The 19,999-nt window shown below is 32.8% G+C and overlaps 1 protein-coding gene across 14 annotated transcripts in view; it reads left to right on the top strand.

The window, feature by feature from the left end:
* The window catches only part of PHF20L1 (PHD finger protein 20 like 1), an 80,148-nt gene that overhangs the window by 403 nt on the left and 59,746 nt on the right, over window positions 1-19,999 (top strand). For 11 of the 14 annotated variants that reach the window (XM_076005016.1, XM_076005014.1, XM_076005013.1 and 8 more), the window contains exons 2-4: window positions 2,011-2,130; window positions 17,939-18,110; window positions 18,255-18,339. In XM_076005016.1, coding sequence (XP_075861131.1) covers window positions 2,048-2,130; window positions 17,939-18,110; window positions 18,255-18,339 — 340 coding nt within the window. In that variant the 5' untranslated portion in view covers window positions 2,011-2,047. Of the gene's footprint in view, window positions 1-2,010; window positions 2,131-6,537; window positions 6,682-17,938; window positions 18,111-18,254; window positions 18,340-19,999 lie in introns of those variants that run through there. The other 3 variants (XM_076005015.1, XM_076005005.1, XM_076005012.1) reach the window with 2 other exon arrangements.

The following is a 19,999-nucleotide window of genomic DNA, read 5'->3' as shown; positions in this document are numbered from 1 at the left end:
CCTTCCTCCCTGTAGCTCGCCGGCCCTATTGTCTGGGCGCAGCCGCTCCCTCTACCCCTCCCTTCCTTCCCCCCTGCAGAGGGCCGGACGGCTGTCAAACCTGGAGGCTTCTCCGGCTCCCTGCCAGCCCTGCCTCAGCCTTTCCTGCCTCTCTCTTGCCATCCCCCTCCCTGTCCCGCCTCACCTCCCTACCTTTTTTGGTCTCGTGGTCGTTCTCTGACCATTGCTTCACTGTCTCTGTGTCTGTCTTCTTGCTAATTTTCTCTTCCCTTCCACTTGTCATCTCCCCAAACTTCACCATCCTTCTATTTATTACCATTGTTTCTTGCTGTCCTTCTCTTCTGTTTTTACTTCTCTCCATGCTTTCTGCCCCTTCTTTGCAGTCCCCTCCACTCCAGGAGACTATCTTACTTTATAAAAAAAGTTCCTTCAAATCCCTCGTCATCCTTTCCTCTTGCCCCCAGAAAAAGGAAATCTTGCCTTTACTGGTACCTCATCTCTTAAGTGTCAATGGGGGAATTATACTTCCTTGCTCTTTCACTTATTATGGGTTCTAATTTGATCATAGAAGATGTTAGTGTACCTGGTGAACTACCCCTTACTGAGTTCTTGTGAAGGACAGCACAAAAGGTTGATTAGGTTTCTACACAAACATTTAAGTAACTACTTTACATGTTGCACACGACAAGACCTCTATTAAAAACTCATACGTCTCTTCCTTTGCACCAGTACATCCCGGCCAAACTTCTTGTTGACTTTTTAATACACTAATTTTTGCTGATGCTATGCCAGGAGAGATACCCCTCCCCATCAGTATTTATGTTTGATTTCACGTATTTTCATGGCTAGTGTTGATGCTATTTTTTTCTCTGACCTATCAATAGATTCTTTCAAAGAGAAAGGAAGGGGCAGTTGGAATTTTATCTTTGCGGTTGTTTTGTCTATTTTGAATTGTGACCAAACCATTCTTTTTAAAAAGTGACATAGTTGTGTGGGGTTTTTTTTTTTTCCTTTCTAAACTGGAGGGAGAATAGTCTAGTAATCTTAAATATCAAAAAATGTTTTAGGAATCTCCCTATAACAACAAATTTACATTCCTGATTATTATATTTTGATTAGGGTATCTCAAAATGTATTCATATTCTTCAAATACTCAGTGAAAAAGAGGCCACCTTAAGTGTGCCAGGTAGCCAGTGTGGCCAGAAAAGATAGGGAATAGTTTGCATGTGAATTATCTAGACTCCATTGCAGTTTTTTTGTTTATTTTAACATTACAACCAGTTTTATTATCATGTGGGTACTGTCCATATTGAAATATAGTAAAAATAAATTCCCAGAGTTAAGGAAATTCGTATCATTATTGCTTGTTGAACATAAAGTATAAGAAATAAATTTCCTTTGCAACACTGTATGTTGAAATTATTGAATTATTTGATTCCCAAGTAGGGGACCATAGGTAATGAAAAATCCTAATCTCAAGGGGAATTAATGTAATCTTCACTGTTGGAGGGGTGTGTCTACTGTTTCCTCCTCCTTTGTGTGTTCTTGTGTCTCATCTAGTGTTTTGTATTATGGGGCACTGGATAAAAATTTGTTGAAACTACATTAAAAACTTGATTAATTTCTCAATAAATTCAGTAATCATATTCCAGAACATTCAGCTGTCTTAATTTTTCAAAAGCAGACAAGCATTTTCAGCTGTCCTTGTGGAGAATTTTCTTGGGCATTTTTAAGTTTTAATGCCCTATTTATTCATTCATTTTAAAATAGTTATTTTTTCTGTGACCTTTTTCTTAATTCATTATCAAGATTGCATGCAAGTTGCACAGTACTTTACCTAGAGAGATTATGGTTATCAGTATTCAAATTTTTTTAAAATTTGGCAAGTATTTTAACTTCTCATGTGTTGTTTTAGAAATTCTGTTTAATTTTAATTTTGCCTGTTCTCTTATACTATGTTTCCTATGCATTTTATGCATTGGAATCTAACTTTTTTTTTTCTCTCTTGAGGTAGTAGAAAGAGAATACTGAAGAATAGGATCTCAAGATGAGTAAAAAGCCCCCAAATCGCCCTGGAATCACTTTTGAGATTGGTGCTCGTTTGGAGGCACTGGACTACTTACAAAAATGGTATGGAAAATACAGAACTGACCTAAAGCACAATATCCATAGTCTTACATATGTTAATAATTGCCATTAATTCTACTGATGGTAGCAGAAACATGAGTGTATTATACATGTTTTTTACTTTTGCTACTCTTCAGGCTTTTCGGGTTTAACATTAAGTATTAATAGCTATTTTTAGCCAGTTATTTAGAATAATTATTTTAGGTGTTTTAGAACTGAAAGTAATTGTCTAGAATATGAGGCATATAGAAGTATTAGTATGCTTATATACTTAACATGATTTATAATGGTAGAAGTAGAGAGGGGATTGATTCAGATAACCAGTTTCCCAAGTTTGGAATAAATTTTCATATAAACCGGTGTTCCTGGCCTGTGTCAGAGGTGATCTTTCAAACTACAGAATGTATTAATGGTTAGCATAGTATTTTTTCATAGTATACACTTTTGGAAGTATCTCTGCTATTTACTGTCTCACCTAAAACCAAAATCGCTCTTAACCTCCTCTTTCCTCAGAGGGCAGTAACCTAAAGACAGGTTGTTACTTTCTCCAGTACTAAAAGAACAGTCCTCTCAGACCTTCCATTTCTTCCCCTATTCTGGTGTGGTAAGTGGTAAATTTAGCCCCTCACCCCCCAACATCTCCTTTATATAATGGTGTAGGAAAAGTTGATTAATTGGTATCAAACCACCATCTGGAAAGGAGAGAAGGGGAAGCAACACACAGGGGCCATGGTAGGAGTAAGGATCACCTCTCTTCCCAGAGAGTGTGTTCCTCACTTGGGTTAGTTGGCCCCTAGTTCTGCTCCTAATCTGAGAGGGGCATTAGAGAGGTTCCCCTTTTATGAATGGCATTGCTTTTATCTTCCTGAAGCCAATTTATTTTGATGAGGGGTGATGGTGTTTAGCAACTCCTGAAATTTATCTATCAGACTTTTTGACATTTTCTTTCACTTAAAATCATAGTGGGAATTTTGTAGATTTGCTTTTGATTGATATGTATTAAGTCAATTTCCAGAGTTGGCAGCAGCAAGCAGAGAAATCTTGTTTAGTCATGATATTTGACTTGAAACTATCCTGGGGTTTCTATCTCTTGTCTTCTGGTTTTAGAGCTTAGCACACACTTCCCTGACCTCCAGCTTAGTGGCCTTTTGTCTTGGGCTCTGCTTTGGGACAACTGGGACTCCAGTGTAAGGTGGGGAAGCACATTTATTTGGCCCCTTACCCCAAGCTGTATTTCTGTGGGTAGTTCTTTTTAGGGAGCTTAATTATTGCTCATATAAGTTGGAGAGTTGACAGGGTAGTTTTCAGGAGGGGCTTGGCAGTAGCATCCCTCCTGGTAGTGGTGATAAAAAATGTCTCCAGACATTGTCAAATGCTGACTAAACTGTTGACTAAAAAATGCTCCAGATCAAGAACCACTACATTAGACCACACAACAAAAGTTGTCAGTTTAGTCAGTTAATTGGCTATCTTGGTTCTGATTTGACCAAGAGGAACTTTTCACTTTAAAGACACAACTGTTGAATCTGTGTATGATACAACAGTACGAGAATACAAGAGTAAGAGTACTTGTTACTTTTGATGTTAATATTAAGTTATTTATTTAAGTTACTGGCTTTGTGAATGATTAGTTAATTTGTATTAATATATTTTTTCAGGCTTCCCGAATGACAGTGTTGCAATTGAACTAGCTTCTAGTTTTGGAGAAGCACATTAGTTTTCTCAGTAGTTTTCAGGGATATTAACATAACTTTGGTTTTAGTGAGAAATTTACTTTTGGTGGTGAAATGTTTTCTGATTTAACAGCTGTTAAATTATGATTCAGTAGTTAGAAGAAAAAGATTATGAAAAAGAACTACTTTTAAAACAATGCCTGAATGTGCTTTTAGAGTATTTGGAATTTCAGAGAACAAATGAAAGTTGTACTTTCTCAACACAAAATTCATAAGTGCTTATTAGGGTAATATCATGCAAATGTACTCCTTGATGAAGTTTTGATTTAATTTTAATGATCTCAGTAATAATGGTCTCTTTAATGTATAATGGTCTCCTTAATGTAAATAAATGTTAGCCAGAATAGTCACATATGATCATCACTGATGCTTGTCATTGCTTTGATTATATGAGCTCATTTATATAAATATTTAGCATTCTGCTTCAGGTGGCTCCTTCATTTTAAAAAGAATATTATTAAGAATATTATATATACATATTCTAGGTAATTCAAATAAATAATTTTCTTATTGTGACTTTATTAAAGTCAGTAGTCTCAAGAACTATAATAGTTAGGCTTGGGTGACCCTTACATTTATTATTAAGTGGTTTGCCATATGACAACTAGGTAATTGCTAAGATGTGTTAAGTTTTATATGGGACACAAAAGTTCTGTGAGATTAATGCTCTTAAAAGATTTTATTTCTAAATGGGATAATAAACTTTATTCATATTATTCTATTTGTAAATGACCATTCTATATTTTATAGAATTTCTATACATTTTTGCCTTAGCATTAGGTAAAAGTACAGGATTATTTGGTTGTTGAGAAACTTTGACATTCTTGTGAAGGAGCAAAATACTGTAGTTCATCATTGAAAATATACTGAAATATTTTTCTCCCTCTTCCCTCCCTCCTCCTTCTCTTCTTCCCGCCTTTCATTCCTATTCTGTTTTTTTTTTTTTTTGGATTTATATTGAATGCTTAGTCTTCCAAATTTATTCAATTCTATTTGAAAAGTATTGAGTCATATTTGATATAAATGTGGTTTGAACTATTACAGGCATTTGGACAGGGAGGGAGGACCAGGAATGTAAATCTTGTTTACTATCTCTGTACTCTAGACATTTACAATAAGCAGTGTATTTGTTATTGAGGAACTGACTAATCACATGTCCATATATTACCTTTTAAAGAGAAGTGCAAAAGGAAAGTGGTGATAGTGGATCACCAAAAAGTCTATTTGTTTGTTCTAGATGTAAAATATAACTTCATATATAAAAAAGGAAAATAATTTTTCATATGTGCCTAGAAATAAAAGAATAAACTCAAAATGTAGTGGGCAGAAATAAATTGAAGTTAAGCTCCCACTTTTAGGTTTGGAGTAGATTTGATTTAATAGGAAGACTCAGTTTATTTTTCCTAGGAAAAGTACATTACTGCTTTAACAAACCATATCAGATTTATCTTAAAGTTCAGAAGATATCCTTGAAAATACACTCTATATTTTTAAGTAGTTTTAAGTAGTGATTTATTGCTTTTTATTTTCAAAATAACTTTACAGCTACACAAGTAATTCATTGATGGTTGATTATTTACCAATACTAATCAACACAAGCCCTGAGAAGCCACTGAGAGGTCAGTCATATTTGGTTCCAGTATTTGTTTTTGATATTTGGATCTCTCTTATAATGACTAAACCTAATTCTTACTGAGTAGTATGGGCTGTTTTAATTTTTTAAAATTTTGTAATTTTACTTAAAACATTTTCTTTATCTTCCTCCCTCAGTCATCTGCATAAAAACTTTAACATGCTAATTGCAGATAACACAATCAACCATTTTTATCTTATCTTCATGGTATTTTCTACTACCACCTGTGTACATCCAAATCTTGACATTGGGTTTTATAATCTCTTGAAAGCAGTAACATCATAAGAATAAAAATGGACATAGATATGTTGATACAGGAGTGTATTTGGGGAAAGAGAAAGTTCAAAGTTGAAATTACATAGGGGTACTGTAAGTGGATGGATTTGAATTCAGGCTGTTACTTACTAATCCTGTAAATATGAGTAAGTCCTTTTAGTTAGTGTGCTTATCATTAAAGTGGAAGCAGTGTTACTGGCTTTTATTTATAGGTTGATTTAAGGATCAAATAAAATTATGTAAACTTGCTTTAAATTCTACAAATTAATACATAATTATAAAGCATTGAGACAAGGGGAGAGGGAGAGTTGAAAAATAACTCTGCAGGTATCTGAGGGCTTAAGTAAGTAAGGTTTTAAATGTAGCATTAGTGTTGGCATGAGAGTGGCCTAGAATCATGGAAGGAAGAACATGTCATTGCAATAAGCTATCTTTTTGAGGTGATAATAAAATTCTCATATTTCCACAGAGTTTCACAGTTGATAGAACACTCTTGCAAATACTAAAGTTTCTAATCATTCTGAATATTGTTTAGTAAGAAAAGTGATAAAATCAAACTGGTTTTGACTACTGATTTAACTTCTGTTTTTTGATTGAAATTAAAATAGTTATTCTATAGTAAGTGATTAGTTATGAAAACACAGCAAATCACATGGTATGTTCTGCTGTTAGTCTTGAAGGAAATTTGAAATATAGAGTCAATTTAAAATCAGATGAGTTATGCTCCTCTGACTTCTTTTGGAATATTTCTATTTAATTCTCTTCTAGATCTAAAGAAAAGGAAAATGAAAGATTAAAAAATCTGGAGATGTCTCCAAGTATCAGAGTTTAATAGAACAGTATAAATTTGAATTGGCAAATGCTGTTTCCACACATTTGGAGTTTTTTGAACTGTATGGAACATTTGCAAATGTGAGTTTTTTAAGATGTTCATGAACAGAATTTTAATAGGGTGGGAAAATTGAGGAAATTTAGATTGTAGCAAGTACAAATAGTTTCTAATTTAAATAAAAGTATATGTTTTCTGAATAAAATGTTGCCTTTTTTTCTAATTGGATTTAACTATTCAAAGGAAAGTAATAGTAGGGATAATTTGTGTGATCTACTTGGGATAGGAGAATCCTCCTGAAAAGTAGTATGTAGATCAAATTTAATGTTGTAGGAACATTAGGTGAATACTTAATACTTTAAAATGGAGATTTTTTGTTAATATGAATAAAATTTTTGTTTTTGTATATTAGGTTTTTCTAAATTTGTATATATATGAAAAGTAATGATTATTATTTTGAATCACTACCTTTGAAAACCAATTTCAGCCATAGACCCAGAGAAAATGTACAATTACTGTATACAACAAAAAAAACTGAATTATGCATTATGATCTTAAGTTCATAGAAAATTTATCCATGAACTCCAGGTTAAGAACCCTTTTTGCAGAGAATTCATAATGAACTCTGTAAGATTTTTTTTTTTAATTTTGAGATAATTTACATTCAGATAGTCTCAAATGTTGGATCTCAAGATTTAAGTGAATCATTCAGTTTATCATCAAGAAGATCTGTACCAGTGCACAAATATTTTAGTTCTTTAATTTTTAAAAGTTTTGCACAAGAAAGCCCCATGAATTCCTTTTAACAATGCTAAAGATAAGGAAGTCCCCCCACCAAAAAAAAGGTATCAAAAGCAAGATTAGAATTAGGAATATTGTTAATTATTTTAAAATACACCTGATCTCACTGTACATGTTCTTGCACTAGTGTTTTTCTTTTCATTATGTTAAGTTTTTTTACACTTTTTCTGATTTATAAGCTTTTTCTGCTTATCTTAGTTTTCTTGGAAGCAAGAAAAAAGGAATATTGGAAAAATAAATTTAACTAGAAGTCAGAAAATATAGGTTTTAAGTGCACTTCTACCATGAACTATGTGACTTTGGAATGGTATTTCTCTGTTTTAATGTCCTTACAATGAAGGTGTTACATTTTAAATAATCTTTCAGATGCTATTGAATTCCAAACTCAAATTTCTTCTATTTCACCTATTCAGGATGCCAGATTTTTTAAAAATCATACTTTCAGGGCCGGACGTGGTGGCTCATGCCTGTAATCCTAGCATTCTGGGAGGCCGAGGCAGGTGGATTGCTCAAGGTCAGGAGTTTGAAACCAGCCTGAGCAAGAGCGAGACTCGGTCTCTACTATAAATAGAAAGAAATTAATTGGCCAATTAATATATATAGAAAAAATTAGCTGGGCATGGTGGCACATGCCTGTAGTCCCAGCTACTCTGGAGGCTGAGGTAGCAGGATTGCTTGAGCCTAGGAGTTTGAGGTTGCTGTGAGCTAGGCTGACGCCACAGCACTCACTCTAGCCTGGGCAACAAAGCAAGACCGTGTTTCAAAAAAAAAAAATAATAATCATACTTTCAGATAGGTAAATAACAAACCTGAGGAAGAAGTAAAATAGACAAGGAGAAGTCATATGTAGTTTGTTCAAAACTGCCAGTCACTAGAAAGAGAAAGTGAGTTGAGAAAAGTAGAGAAAGATGACTATAACTTGGAACAAAAATATGGAGGTTTGAAGTGTACTGGGCATAGAGACTCTCAGGTCTGAGTAAAATGATTTCTCCGCTACCACCCATTGTCTCACATAGATTCCCTAAAGCTTTGAGCTTCCATTAACTAAATAAGCTCAATGTTCATAAGCCATCTTAATTCCTGGTTTACTCTAGTGGTAGTCTGTGTATGTCTGGCATTTAGAAGGACCCTGAAAGTCCAGCAAGCCTATGTTACTCTTGTTCCTTGGAGTGAGAGAGCTTGGAGAAGGCAGGTAAATTTCAGGCCCATCTACCCTAGAGAACCTTCCTCCTGAGCTTACCTTAGAATCAAACCTTCAAGCTGATGACTTCCTGAATTTATAATTGTGTGAGGTCCAGGAATCTCGGGCTTATTGTGTCGTGCTTTGTGTGCATATGCGTGTGTTCATGTAACAGCAAGGGTTGGACCAAAAGAAGACAGTTTTATTTGCTTATCTGACATTTGGTTGAAGTCATCACATATCACATACATCCAACTCCCTATTCATTACCTCATTCCTGCTCAATGTTATTATTATTTATTGTGAGATTTCACACTTGTCACATCACATTAGATAATGAGGTTGTTTTTTTTTTTTTTTTTGGTGGGGGGTTGATTAAAGCTGCTAGCTGGGAAACAGTTCGTCTGTTATAGTGGTTAATTCTACTAAAAAGAATGTTTTGCAATTCTAGTTTTGCTGAGTAGACAGAACTGGCATCTGCAGATGCTAAAGTGTTTTTAATTTTGTTTTTAAGTGATTTTTTTTAAGCTGAAGGAGAAAATACTAGTTTTAGTTTTAAGTTTTGAATATCAGTAGTATAATTTTTAAAAGAAATTAACAGGATATTAAAAAGATAGCTTAGTTTTGTTATTTTTTGTAAAGAGTCCCAATTTTTCAGTATTTTTACTATAACTTTATATTTTGAAGAAGTATGGACCAACCTTTACCACCACTTATCACATATCATTGTCGGCAAATAAGAAGATCCTTTTTAAGTTAGAAATTGGTATGCAAGTATTATTTTATTTCAATAATTATAATTAACTTTTAGAGAATTGTTGCAGTAAAGTTGTAGGAAGAATACAGATACTCATTTTGTATTCAGAGTGTCTTAAAAGTCTGTTTTCTCATTACCAAAAAAAAAAAAAAAACCCTCTTCAATTAAAAGTGAATATGCTTTTAGTATATCATGATTAGGTAAGCTACTTATATGAAATGATTTATATATAAGCCTGACATAGTAACTTACTCATAAAAGGTACCCAGCAAGTTTATTGAATTTTGGTGGGTTTATAAAGAATGAATACAATAGTATGGGGAATATCTTGAAATATCTAGTTACTACTACAGAAAATGATGGCAAATGAATTATAACTTATGAATTAAAAATTAAGCATAGGATGGTATTTTTCAGCCTAGATAAGCAAAACTATTTCACTTTTAAAGTCATGTAATGTATTTCCTTAGTTTTGTAATATATCATATCCTAGATTTCCTAATTTTTAAATTTATATTATGACAATTTTTAAACATGATAAAAGTTAAGCTACTTTGTTTTCTCTGATTGTTTCATTTTAATAATGTGATGTTTCATACTTAGGCATAGCTGTCCCGTTTGAGAAATTTTCATAATAAAACAGAGGAGCCTTTTTTCTTTGTTTAGTCATTTTATGTATGGGGGATATTTATTTTGTATAATATTTTCCATACTCTTTGGGCTAACAAAAAACAACTTTAGTCATTTTTTTTGTGTGTGTAAAAAGCAGAAGATTAAAATTAAATTTTCTAGAAAAATAAACAGAGAAAATACTTCAGTTTTCATATTATTTTTATCTGTTTTCAGTACCTCTTGGTAAGAGCCCCCTGTATTGAAACACTACTGTTAGGTGTGACAAGAAAAAGTTGAAAATCATCAGTTGCAGGATACAGAATGTATAATGATTGAATGCATAGTCTCTATGGACAGGAATACCTGAGTTCAAGGATTTACTACTTACTACCTCTTTTAACTTGAGCAAGTTACTGAACGTTTGTGGAGATGCCTTTGTGTCCTTCCTTTAAAAACTGGGATTAGTAATATTACCTCACTCAAAGGGTTCTTTGATGACTGAAGCAAGAGAATGCATGTCAAGAGTTTAGTAGGGTTTCTGCCACATTGTAGGCACTTAAACATTAGCTGTAGTAATAATATAACGTGAATATTAGTTATTGTAAGAAAGTAGAGTCAGGTGGAAGAAGAATCAATGTCAATCCTTAAAACTTTTTATTTTTTGTTTTTTTATTTCAGAGTGTTATGGGGGTACAAGCGTTTTGGTTACACGAATTGCTTTTGTGCCATTTGAGTCAAAGTTATAAGTGTGCCCATCACAATGATACCGTGCATTTTATGTGTTGCATGTGAATTTACCTGTCCTCTCCTCTCCTCCCCCCTCCCACCTGCTTGGTTTCAACTGAGTTTTACTACAATATTAAATTCTTAAAACTTTACTCAATAGGTATATAAACAGTATAAATGACTATATATAGTAGTGAATTTTTAAAGTGCTAAATATTAAGAAATAGAACTAGTGATTGCAATTTGCTAGGATTTTGAATTTTGTTGGCATAATTAACAAAGAGTTTAGTTGTAGTACACTGAAAAATTATACAAATACTTGAACTTTGAGTCACACACTGGAGACAGGAAGATCATGTTTCAGAAGAGTAGGAAAGAAATTCCTGATGGTCTAAGGATTCTTGTGGTGGGAGACAGTAATGAGTACAGAAGCTGTGACACAGAAGTTTTGATTTGGTTAGAATTGACAGTTGAATGAATATAGGCATGGTACAAGATCCAGGTGCTAGGAAAGTAGAGGAATAGGAGTTTAAATGCAGTGAAATGAAATGAAACATTAGTTTGAAAAATGGCTGCCACAAGGTTCTAAAGGAAAAGACATAGCTAAGTCTCTTACCCTCTCTTTGCTGCAGAGGTTGTAGACAACTAGGAAACAGGTTGTACCATGGAGATATATGGGTGTGAAAAGAGTACCTGAGAAGTAATGTGACAAGACTTTTAGAATTCAGTGTTGGAGAAGATGTATTATTGACTTATAAGCTCTTCTCTGAATGTTCTTGAAATTCTAGATTGTTTTGTGTTTACATTTTATTTGGAATATCAAGTTTGAATTAATCCAAAGGGTTTTGTTTAAAGTGTGACACAAATTAACATGCAGTATCCAAAAGCACTGAATTTTAAGATACTATAACAATAATAGGTGACATTGTTATTGTAGTTATAATCAATGGGTGAGAAAACACTTTTAAAAATATAAAGCATAATGTAAATTTAAAGTACTTCCAGGAAACTAAAAATTTTAAAGGATCACTAGGTTGCAAGAACATTGTGTTTGCTTTGTATTACATCCTGCATTAATTTTTATTATTTGGCAGATAATCCTTCCCCTGACAATTGGATGTGAGACAGTTCTTACCTTTCTGTTTCTAGCTCTTCTAATGTTTTAGTGATTTTTTTAATGAATACCACCTTATGGAGTTCTTATCCGCAAAACTATTTTGACTTGTTAATCTTAACTCCCTAGGATTCTGCTAACATTTAGATTAAGTCTTATTTTAAGTGTATCTCATACATACCATTCTTTAAAATGTAAAGAACCACCTTCCCCAAGAGAACACCTTTGTTCGCATACTTTCTGTGTGCTGGTGTAATGTCTTTATTAGCCATTACATTATATTATAATTGTGTTAACCTATTTGATTCCCATTTCTTGTTGATTAAATGAAATGAATAAGGAACTGTCAGTTTCTAAATTTATATAAATTAGAAATTTTGGCTCATCAGTATAAACAAGAAAATGACTATTATTTAAAATATGTAATTTGAATAACTATTGGGGTGGTTTTTGAAGCTCTCATTGCCTTTTTGATTGATATGGCACTTACTCAAATTATTAGTTAAATCTCTACTCAAATCTTTTCATGAATTCTGATGGTCTTTAGGACATTTGGTAGCATATTCTGGCCTTGCTGAGTCCATTGTAACCTATTAATAAGGAAGTTATCAACTCTGTCCTTTGGATTAAGTGCAGGAGATTCTAGGCCACACGTATATCAGAAATTTCCCTTGTCATTTTCTCATTGTTGACTCTGTTCATCAATACAGATGGAAATCTACATATATCAAACTAGATGACAAATTGGAATGAACTCCTTAAATTCAAATAATGTTTAATTGTTTTACTGTTTTATATTGAACACAAAGGAATTTTTTTTTAATCAGTCTATCAGATGAAATTTCTGGCATAACTGAAATGAAAAGCCATTTCTTCCCTCTTTCATGCAAGAATAATGGAATACCAATAGTTAATAGATGATCTTGCCTTCCCAGAAGTTTTTCTTTTTATGAACATGGAGCCCTTTGGAAATCTGATTAAATTTGGGAAGCCCCACCTCAAAATAATACATAAACATCTATACTTTGATACATAGCATTTTGCTTAGAGCTGCAGGGAATTCACAGTCTCCTGATAGAATGGGTGAGTCAAGACCTGCCCATGTAAAATAGTTAACAATGTGAACCAGTACAGGAATTAACTGGAAATGGCAATTCCCATTTTGGGTTTCTCATATTCTTTGTGTTTTGACAATACCCAAGAGTTTGTATAATAGGGAACCAATATAGTATATTAAGAGTAGAGCTCTTTGGTCAGTGCCTGTTCTTATTGGATTATGGGTTTAGTCCCGAATCTATAGATATTGCTGCTCTCTGAATAGTCTTGTACAAATGGGAAGCTAGTTGTAGTGTTAAAATGACAACATATCAGATAAGGCAATAAAAAGTTGTAAGATTTCAGAAAAGGTGAAAATAATTTTTATTTGTGGTGATGATCCTGTTCTACTCTATAGTTGTGGCCACAATTTTACTTGACTGTTTGAGGACTTTGATTCAAAAAAGGGCCCACACTGATTGAAAAAGGGTCCTAAGAAATCAACTGAGAGATAAATAGAATTGCATATATTATAACAATTTAGCAAGTATCATTTTAGAGTCTTCTCAGTATTTTCATATGCTTTTCATTTCCATTAACCAAAAAAGCTAGAAAGAACTCACTTTAGAGTGAATTATTTTTCTTGTTAAGTTTTGTAAGGGTAAACTCTGTTCTCTAGGATTCAAATATAAGATGAGAGCAAGGTAGACCTAGAGCAGTAGAGGCAATCCTTATTTTCCGCACAAGTAAATAACATCTACTCGATGCATGCATTTTAAAGTGGGATTATAGTAGGGAAGGTAGATAGTGGAATTGTATGGTATTTTTCAGTAACATAATAAGGGATAAGAAAGCTCTATGTAGAATTTTGGCATTGAGAAATCATACTTTCAGTGAGGTTACCTTTTCTTTATCTCCCTCTATTAAACCCTTAAGAGATGGCAACTATAATTGTTTCCTTTTCTTCTTATCCCCCTAATCATTGTTATTGGTCTCTTATTTCTCACACTTTAAACTCTGAAACCCCAAGTCTTCCACTTCTTAAATCTTTTCCCAAATCATTCATAAATATTGTGGCTGGGCATAATCACTATTCTTTACTTTCATAGCTTTCTATGATTCAGCCTTTTAAAAAATGACAAGAACGTTAACACTGCATGTTCCATATTCAATAAGAAAAATCTTACATTCAATTCACAATTATAATAAAACATAAACAGTGCATCACATAATATTGTTTTAGTTCAAGATAGATAAGCATTTGTGAATACATTTGTTCAGCAATATTTTTCCTTCACTGTGTGTATAAAAACATTATTACTATGGGCCATCTGCTAGAATAAAGAAATCATTTCACTGTAAAGAACTATATGTTAAATTGTGAATTTTTGGTGCATTTTGCATGTATTACAAAGATCTTGATGTTATGATTTTTTCACCTAAGGTATAACTAATAACAAAATTAAATATAAACTCTGACTCCCTGTTGTCTGTAGAAAAAAGGGTCATTTCATTAGTTTGCCATTTCAAAGCCCTTCAAGTTTGAACAGAGCTAAAAAGTCCAATCTGATGGCTCACTGTTTTTCTTTATCTACCTTACTGCTTACCATATAGTCTAGTCAAAGGAAATATTGTTTCCTTTAAATGTTCCTCCCAATCTCTGAACATGAGGTCCTTGAGGACAGATACTACATCTTACTTGTGTCTGAATCCTCATTGGTTGCTTGCCTAACGCAGAGTCACATAGTAGTTTTAAGTGAACATTGAACAAATGAATTATACACTGTGTATACACTTTACCTCCGTATGTACCATGTTCATTAAGTCTAAATCCTAGAAGTCCTCCGCCAAGTCCAACATAATATCTCCTAAGAACCTTCAATTAACTCTCAACTTTCTCTGAACTATTAAAGCACTTATGTAAAATTTTTTGTATACACTACCACTTTTATTATGTATGATATATTTGCTTAGATAGAGGCCTTGGCCTTATCCCATTTCTCCTATTGGCATCGAGCACAGGCTTTTGTGGCACTCAATCTTGGTTTTGAATACTGGCTGTACCATGTGTATTCTTGGACAGGTTGTCATCTGTTAAATGGAAACTTGTTATCTATACCTTGGATGGTTACCAAGATCAAATGAGATAATGTATAAAAAGAGCAGTTGACACTCAGTAAAAAACATAGAGGCTGGCATACTGTGACAGTAAATGTTCTGACTCTTCTTTCTCCTTATCTGACTCTAAGCTCATTGATGGTAGGCATTGTGTTTCTTTTATCTACCAACTGTGCCTAGCAAGTGCTTTAGTCTTAATAGGTGTTCATTCTGTGTGAATATCTTAATGTAAAAAAAAAAAAAAAAAAAAAAAATAGGTGTTCAAATATATGTTTAATGAATGAATAGAAATTTGGACATTCTTGATAATGTTAATATTTCTGATCACTTTATGTAAGATTCAAAATTGATTAGTAAACATTACAAAAATTAAAATAGATATTAAACTTGGCTATTTGTGTTACTTATTAATTTAATTCTTGGGCTTTATTCCAAGTGTATTTATCAGTCTCTAGATATTTTTGTAGAGAGTATACTGTAATGTAGCTTATCCTAAAAAGGATCCCCAAAATACAATTTTATCTGGTTGTTGCATCAGGCATCTCAGCCAACAGAATTTAAAATACTTTAGGAAAACTGTAAGTTACTTACAATACAGATTTAAATTGTTTGAACTCCCTTAGATTCTGATTCTTTACTGAATCGAATCATGTCATGAAAATAAAAGTGTATTTTTAACTCGGTTACTGTGTACTATTCTCACTTTGAGAAATGTTTCAACTATATAGAGTTATATATTTTTAGAATTGAAGAAATCTCAAGGATAAAGACCTTATTTTTTTGTTCAAAATTTAAAAGATCTGATGATAAATTAAGCATATGAAGTTAAAGGTTTTTGTGTTTTAAAAGAAATTTATCAATTTTTAAAATTGATAGAAAATCTCTTTATAGTACTTTAGTAACTAGTGAATGTTGAGCAATAAAAGACAACCTTATTCTGACTTTCCTTAATGCTATTGACAATTTTTATGTTTTAAAAACCAGAGCAGCAAAAACAAAACTAGAGCAACACTGCAAAAGACAAGCATTGTAGCATTGATTCGAAGTGGGTAGAATAGGCGTTTCCACATCAGGAAGTATGTTACTCTCCTAGGTTTTCTTGTTTTTATGCTTTTCTTTAACACAGTGTTCTCTCACCCACTCCCCAAAAAGACTAAGATCTAACTTAAGGTTGTAATTGGGTTACCAGCCTTCTTAGTTCTGAAGAAATGTGCAGATTGCCTTTCTTTGACATCACTTCTTACTCCTCTAGAACACTCCCTAAGTGACTGTTGCGTGTCCTATCCCTGTACTAGATACTGGTGGCTACAAAGATGATTGTGAGTCATTTATCTCCAGAAGCCTACAGACCAGAGTAGCCTTTCTAACCTCATGTTCCTTACTTCTCTGTTGTCTTGAGAAATGTTAATAAATATTTCATAGTAAAAGGGGTTACATATTTCCCTGAATTTGGTAATAGTGAATGTTTTATCCCCATCTTGTTGACAGTACCAAGAAGTCTTTCAGTAAAGAAAGCAGTGTAGCTTTCTGTAATCCAGTATTACCCTAACTTATTTGACCATAGGACTCTGTTTTTGTGCCACACATGTCAATGTCTCAAGGGATATAAATACTCTTCAGCACCCAGTTTGGGAACCTGTGCAGACATATTTATAATGTGATGAGTGCTATGAGAACAGCAGGGGTAGGGGAGTTAGGGAAGTTTTCACACAAGCAGTTTTGTGTTAAACCTAGTCTTAAACCACCTGTTTATAAGGGAAGGGAAGGGCACTTTAGGGCAAGGCAGAAAGAATAGAATGTACAAAAGCACAAATGCTTGACAGAGCAAGGTGTATTTGCTGAAAGTCTAGTTAGCTCAGTATCCTTTACCCAAAGTGGGATTGACTGTCAAGGAAGAAGCTATACTAGAGAATGAGTCAGGGCCCTTGCAATGTATTAAAAAATCTTGAATAGCATGATTGATTTATAAAGCAGGTAGTAACCTAAATTTCAAAGTTTTGTAATGTCACTTGTGCTTTATATTTAAAGCTGGTTTTCCATAGGGAAAAACAAAGATTTCAAATTTATCAAAAACTAGCAAGAATGTAAGGTAAACTATTATGGCTGAATTATTTACCATGTGCTGCTATTGAGTTCTTAATGTTATTTAATCATACTTATTAAAAAATTTGTGTTATGTGTGAACATTTTAATAAGTACATTTGGAATGATGAGGCAATATCCCTTGTAAAAAGTTTAAAGTTAACTAATTTCTATTTTGGAATTAATCCTAGGAGAATCATCAAACAGGAATACAGAACAATGAAATATTTTACATTTTTAAATTTAAGGTTTAACTGAGCTTTCTCTTACCATCATTGATGCTTATTACAAAATGCTGGAAAATAAAGGAAAAAGAACAAAGTACACTTATGCCATATAGAGATAAATGTATGTTGGTATATTTATATTTTCTCTATACAAAATCTACATTTTTATATTTCTACTAAATGTAGTACTTTTTTTTTTTACATTTTCCACATTATAAATTCTTTGTAAACACCGTATTTCAACAGTACTTAATATTCCATTCAGTGAATATGTTCATATAATGCTAGATAGTCTTCAGTTTTTCCATCCATATTTTTACATGGTTTCTGTTTTTTTTGTTTTCTATTATTTTTATAAATAATGCTTTGTGTATAGTTCCAGAATTGGAATTATTGGGTCAAAAGGTAGGAATATGTTTAAGGCTCTTGGTGCATATTACCACATTACTTCCCAAAACAGTGCCGTCATTTATATTTCTACTCAGAATGTATCAAGAGGTTTATTTCCTCAGACCTTGAGAACAGTCATTTAAAAAAGACAGCTTTACTGGTTTGATAGTTTAAAAGTATGGACATACTCTTTTTTTCATGGTTTTAATGGTAAGCAATATTTTAGTTGTTCTACTTAACACTTTTTATAAACAAATATAAGGATTTTTCATTGATATGAAGCTTTTTTGTTTTTGAGGTATCCGTCTCGAATTGAAAAAATTGACTATGAGGAGGGCAAGATGCTGGTCCATTTTGAGCGCTGGAGTCATCGTTATGATGAATGGATTTACTGGGATAGTAATAGATTGCGACCCCTTGAGAGACCTGCACTAAGAAAAGAAGGGCTAAAAGATGAAGAAGATTTCTTTGTATGTAGCAAGATTTTTTCATTTGCTAACTGATGTAATGACATATTTTAAAAGTATTCTGTTAAATATTACCAAAGCCTGTTTTTGTTAAGGAAATGCTTATTTATTATACATGAAATTTATCTTAAATGTTGTTTGAAATAGGATTTTAAAGCTGGAGAAGAAGTTCTGGCTCGTTGGACAGACTGTCGCTATTACCCTGCCAAGATTGAAGCAATTAACAAAGAAGGTATGTGTTTGAAATGATCTGAGACTTAAAATGGGATTGATAGTAAAATTTTACTATGCTTTAATTTTAATTAGTGTATGTAATTGTTACATGTAACTCTTTGTTTTATATTTTACTGAATGAATTTTCTGCTAATGTTCTTTTTTGGAAGCATTAATTTGTTATATATCATATAGAATAAAATCACACAGTTTACTGCCAAAATAACTGTTTAAATTAGTAGAGATAAATAGTTGGTTAAAGTTTTTCAACTTTCAGTTCCCAGGCTATTATGTTATATGCATTCTATTTCTGCTTCTCTGTTTTTAGTTTGTGGCTGTTATATTAATGAACATCTCAACCAGAGTGTGAAGAAAGGTTAAAGATGTAGGGAAATTCAAATCAGTTCAACTCACAAGTAAAATACATACTGTATTTTCTGAGGAGAGGGTATGGGACTTTATCAGTTTGAGGATTTCCTTTATGTTTGTCTCTCCCCTCCCCTATCATTAATTTCTATAGATAATTGAGTTAATTTTCCTAATAGCCTTTTGTGGACATTTGTTAGAATATTAGATACTGATCAATAGTTACTTAAGTGATCAAAAATGTTAAAAAATAGTGGAAATTAGGTGTATTATTAATAGTATGGCATAAGGCTGGGAAATCTATTTGGACAGATAATCAATTTAAAAAATAGAACTCATAGACTGATTAATTTGGAAAGAGAGAATTCATATTTAAATAATTACTGAAAATAAACTTAAACATTTTAGTTTTTAAATTTCTCATTCAAAAAGTTGTGAAGTACTTGCAAGTGTACTTTTCAAGTCAGTGATACATTAGTTTTCTATTACAACTATTTCTTAAACTTGACCACTTATAATAGTCCCCCTTTATTCACAGGGGATACATTTCCAGACCTCAGTGGATGCCTAAAACCTCAGATAGTACCAAACCCTATAAATACTATGTTTTTTCCTATACTGTACATACATAGCTATGATAAAGTTTAATTTATAAGTCAGGCACAGTAAGAAGTTAACAATAATAAATAGAACAATTATGAGAATATACTATAATAAAAGTTATGTGAATCTTCCCTTCCCCCTTTCTTTCTCTTTCAAAATATCTTATTGTACAGTACTTTATTCATTTTCAGACCACAGCTGATCACAACCATGGGAAGCAAAACTGCAGATGAGAGGGGAACTACTGTATTCACTGTTTTTAATAAAGAAACAAATACTGAGTGACAGCTTCCTAGCAAGAAAGGGATTTAGTCTAAGTAAAGGGGACATTCCTTTAAAATGAGTCTTGAAAGACCACTAAGTTTGAAAAGGGCTTTTCTGGCAGAAAAAATGAGAGAGGAATGCCATGCCATATTAAGGAACTGCAAATAAATTCAAATAAATAAGGAATTTATTTGAATTAGTATATGAAGTGTCTTATAATCTTGCTGAAGAATTTTAATTATATTTGGAGGTGAGGGAACCATGGGAGAGATTTAAGCTGAGGATTTAACAACAAACTTGAGAGAAAATAGGAGATAAGAGATGCTATATTTAAGAAGGAAGAGACAGACAGTTGCAGGAATGATGGTAGTACAAGGTGTATTTTTCTAATGTCTTTACATCCTTGCCATTCACCTGGTCTATTGTTCTCATAACTTGAGTTTAGA

The sequence above is a fragment of the Microcebus murinus genome, chromosome 7 (genome assembly GCF_040939455.1).
Source record: "Microcebus murinus isolate Inina chromosome 7, M.murinus_Inina_mat1.0, whole genome shotgun sequence".
NCBI classification, from domain to species: domain Eukaryota; kingdom Metazoa; phylum Chordata; class Mammalia; order Primates; family Cheirogaleidae; genus Microcebus; species Microcebus murinus.
Note: the sequence above shows the minus strand (reverse complement) of the source record. Positions and strands in the feature narration are given on the sequence as shown.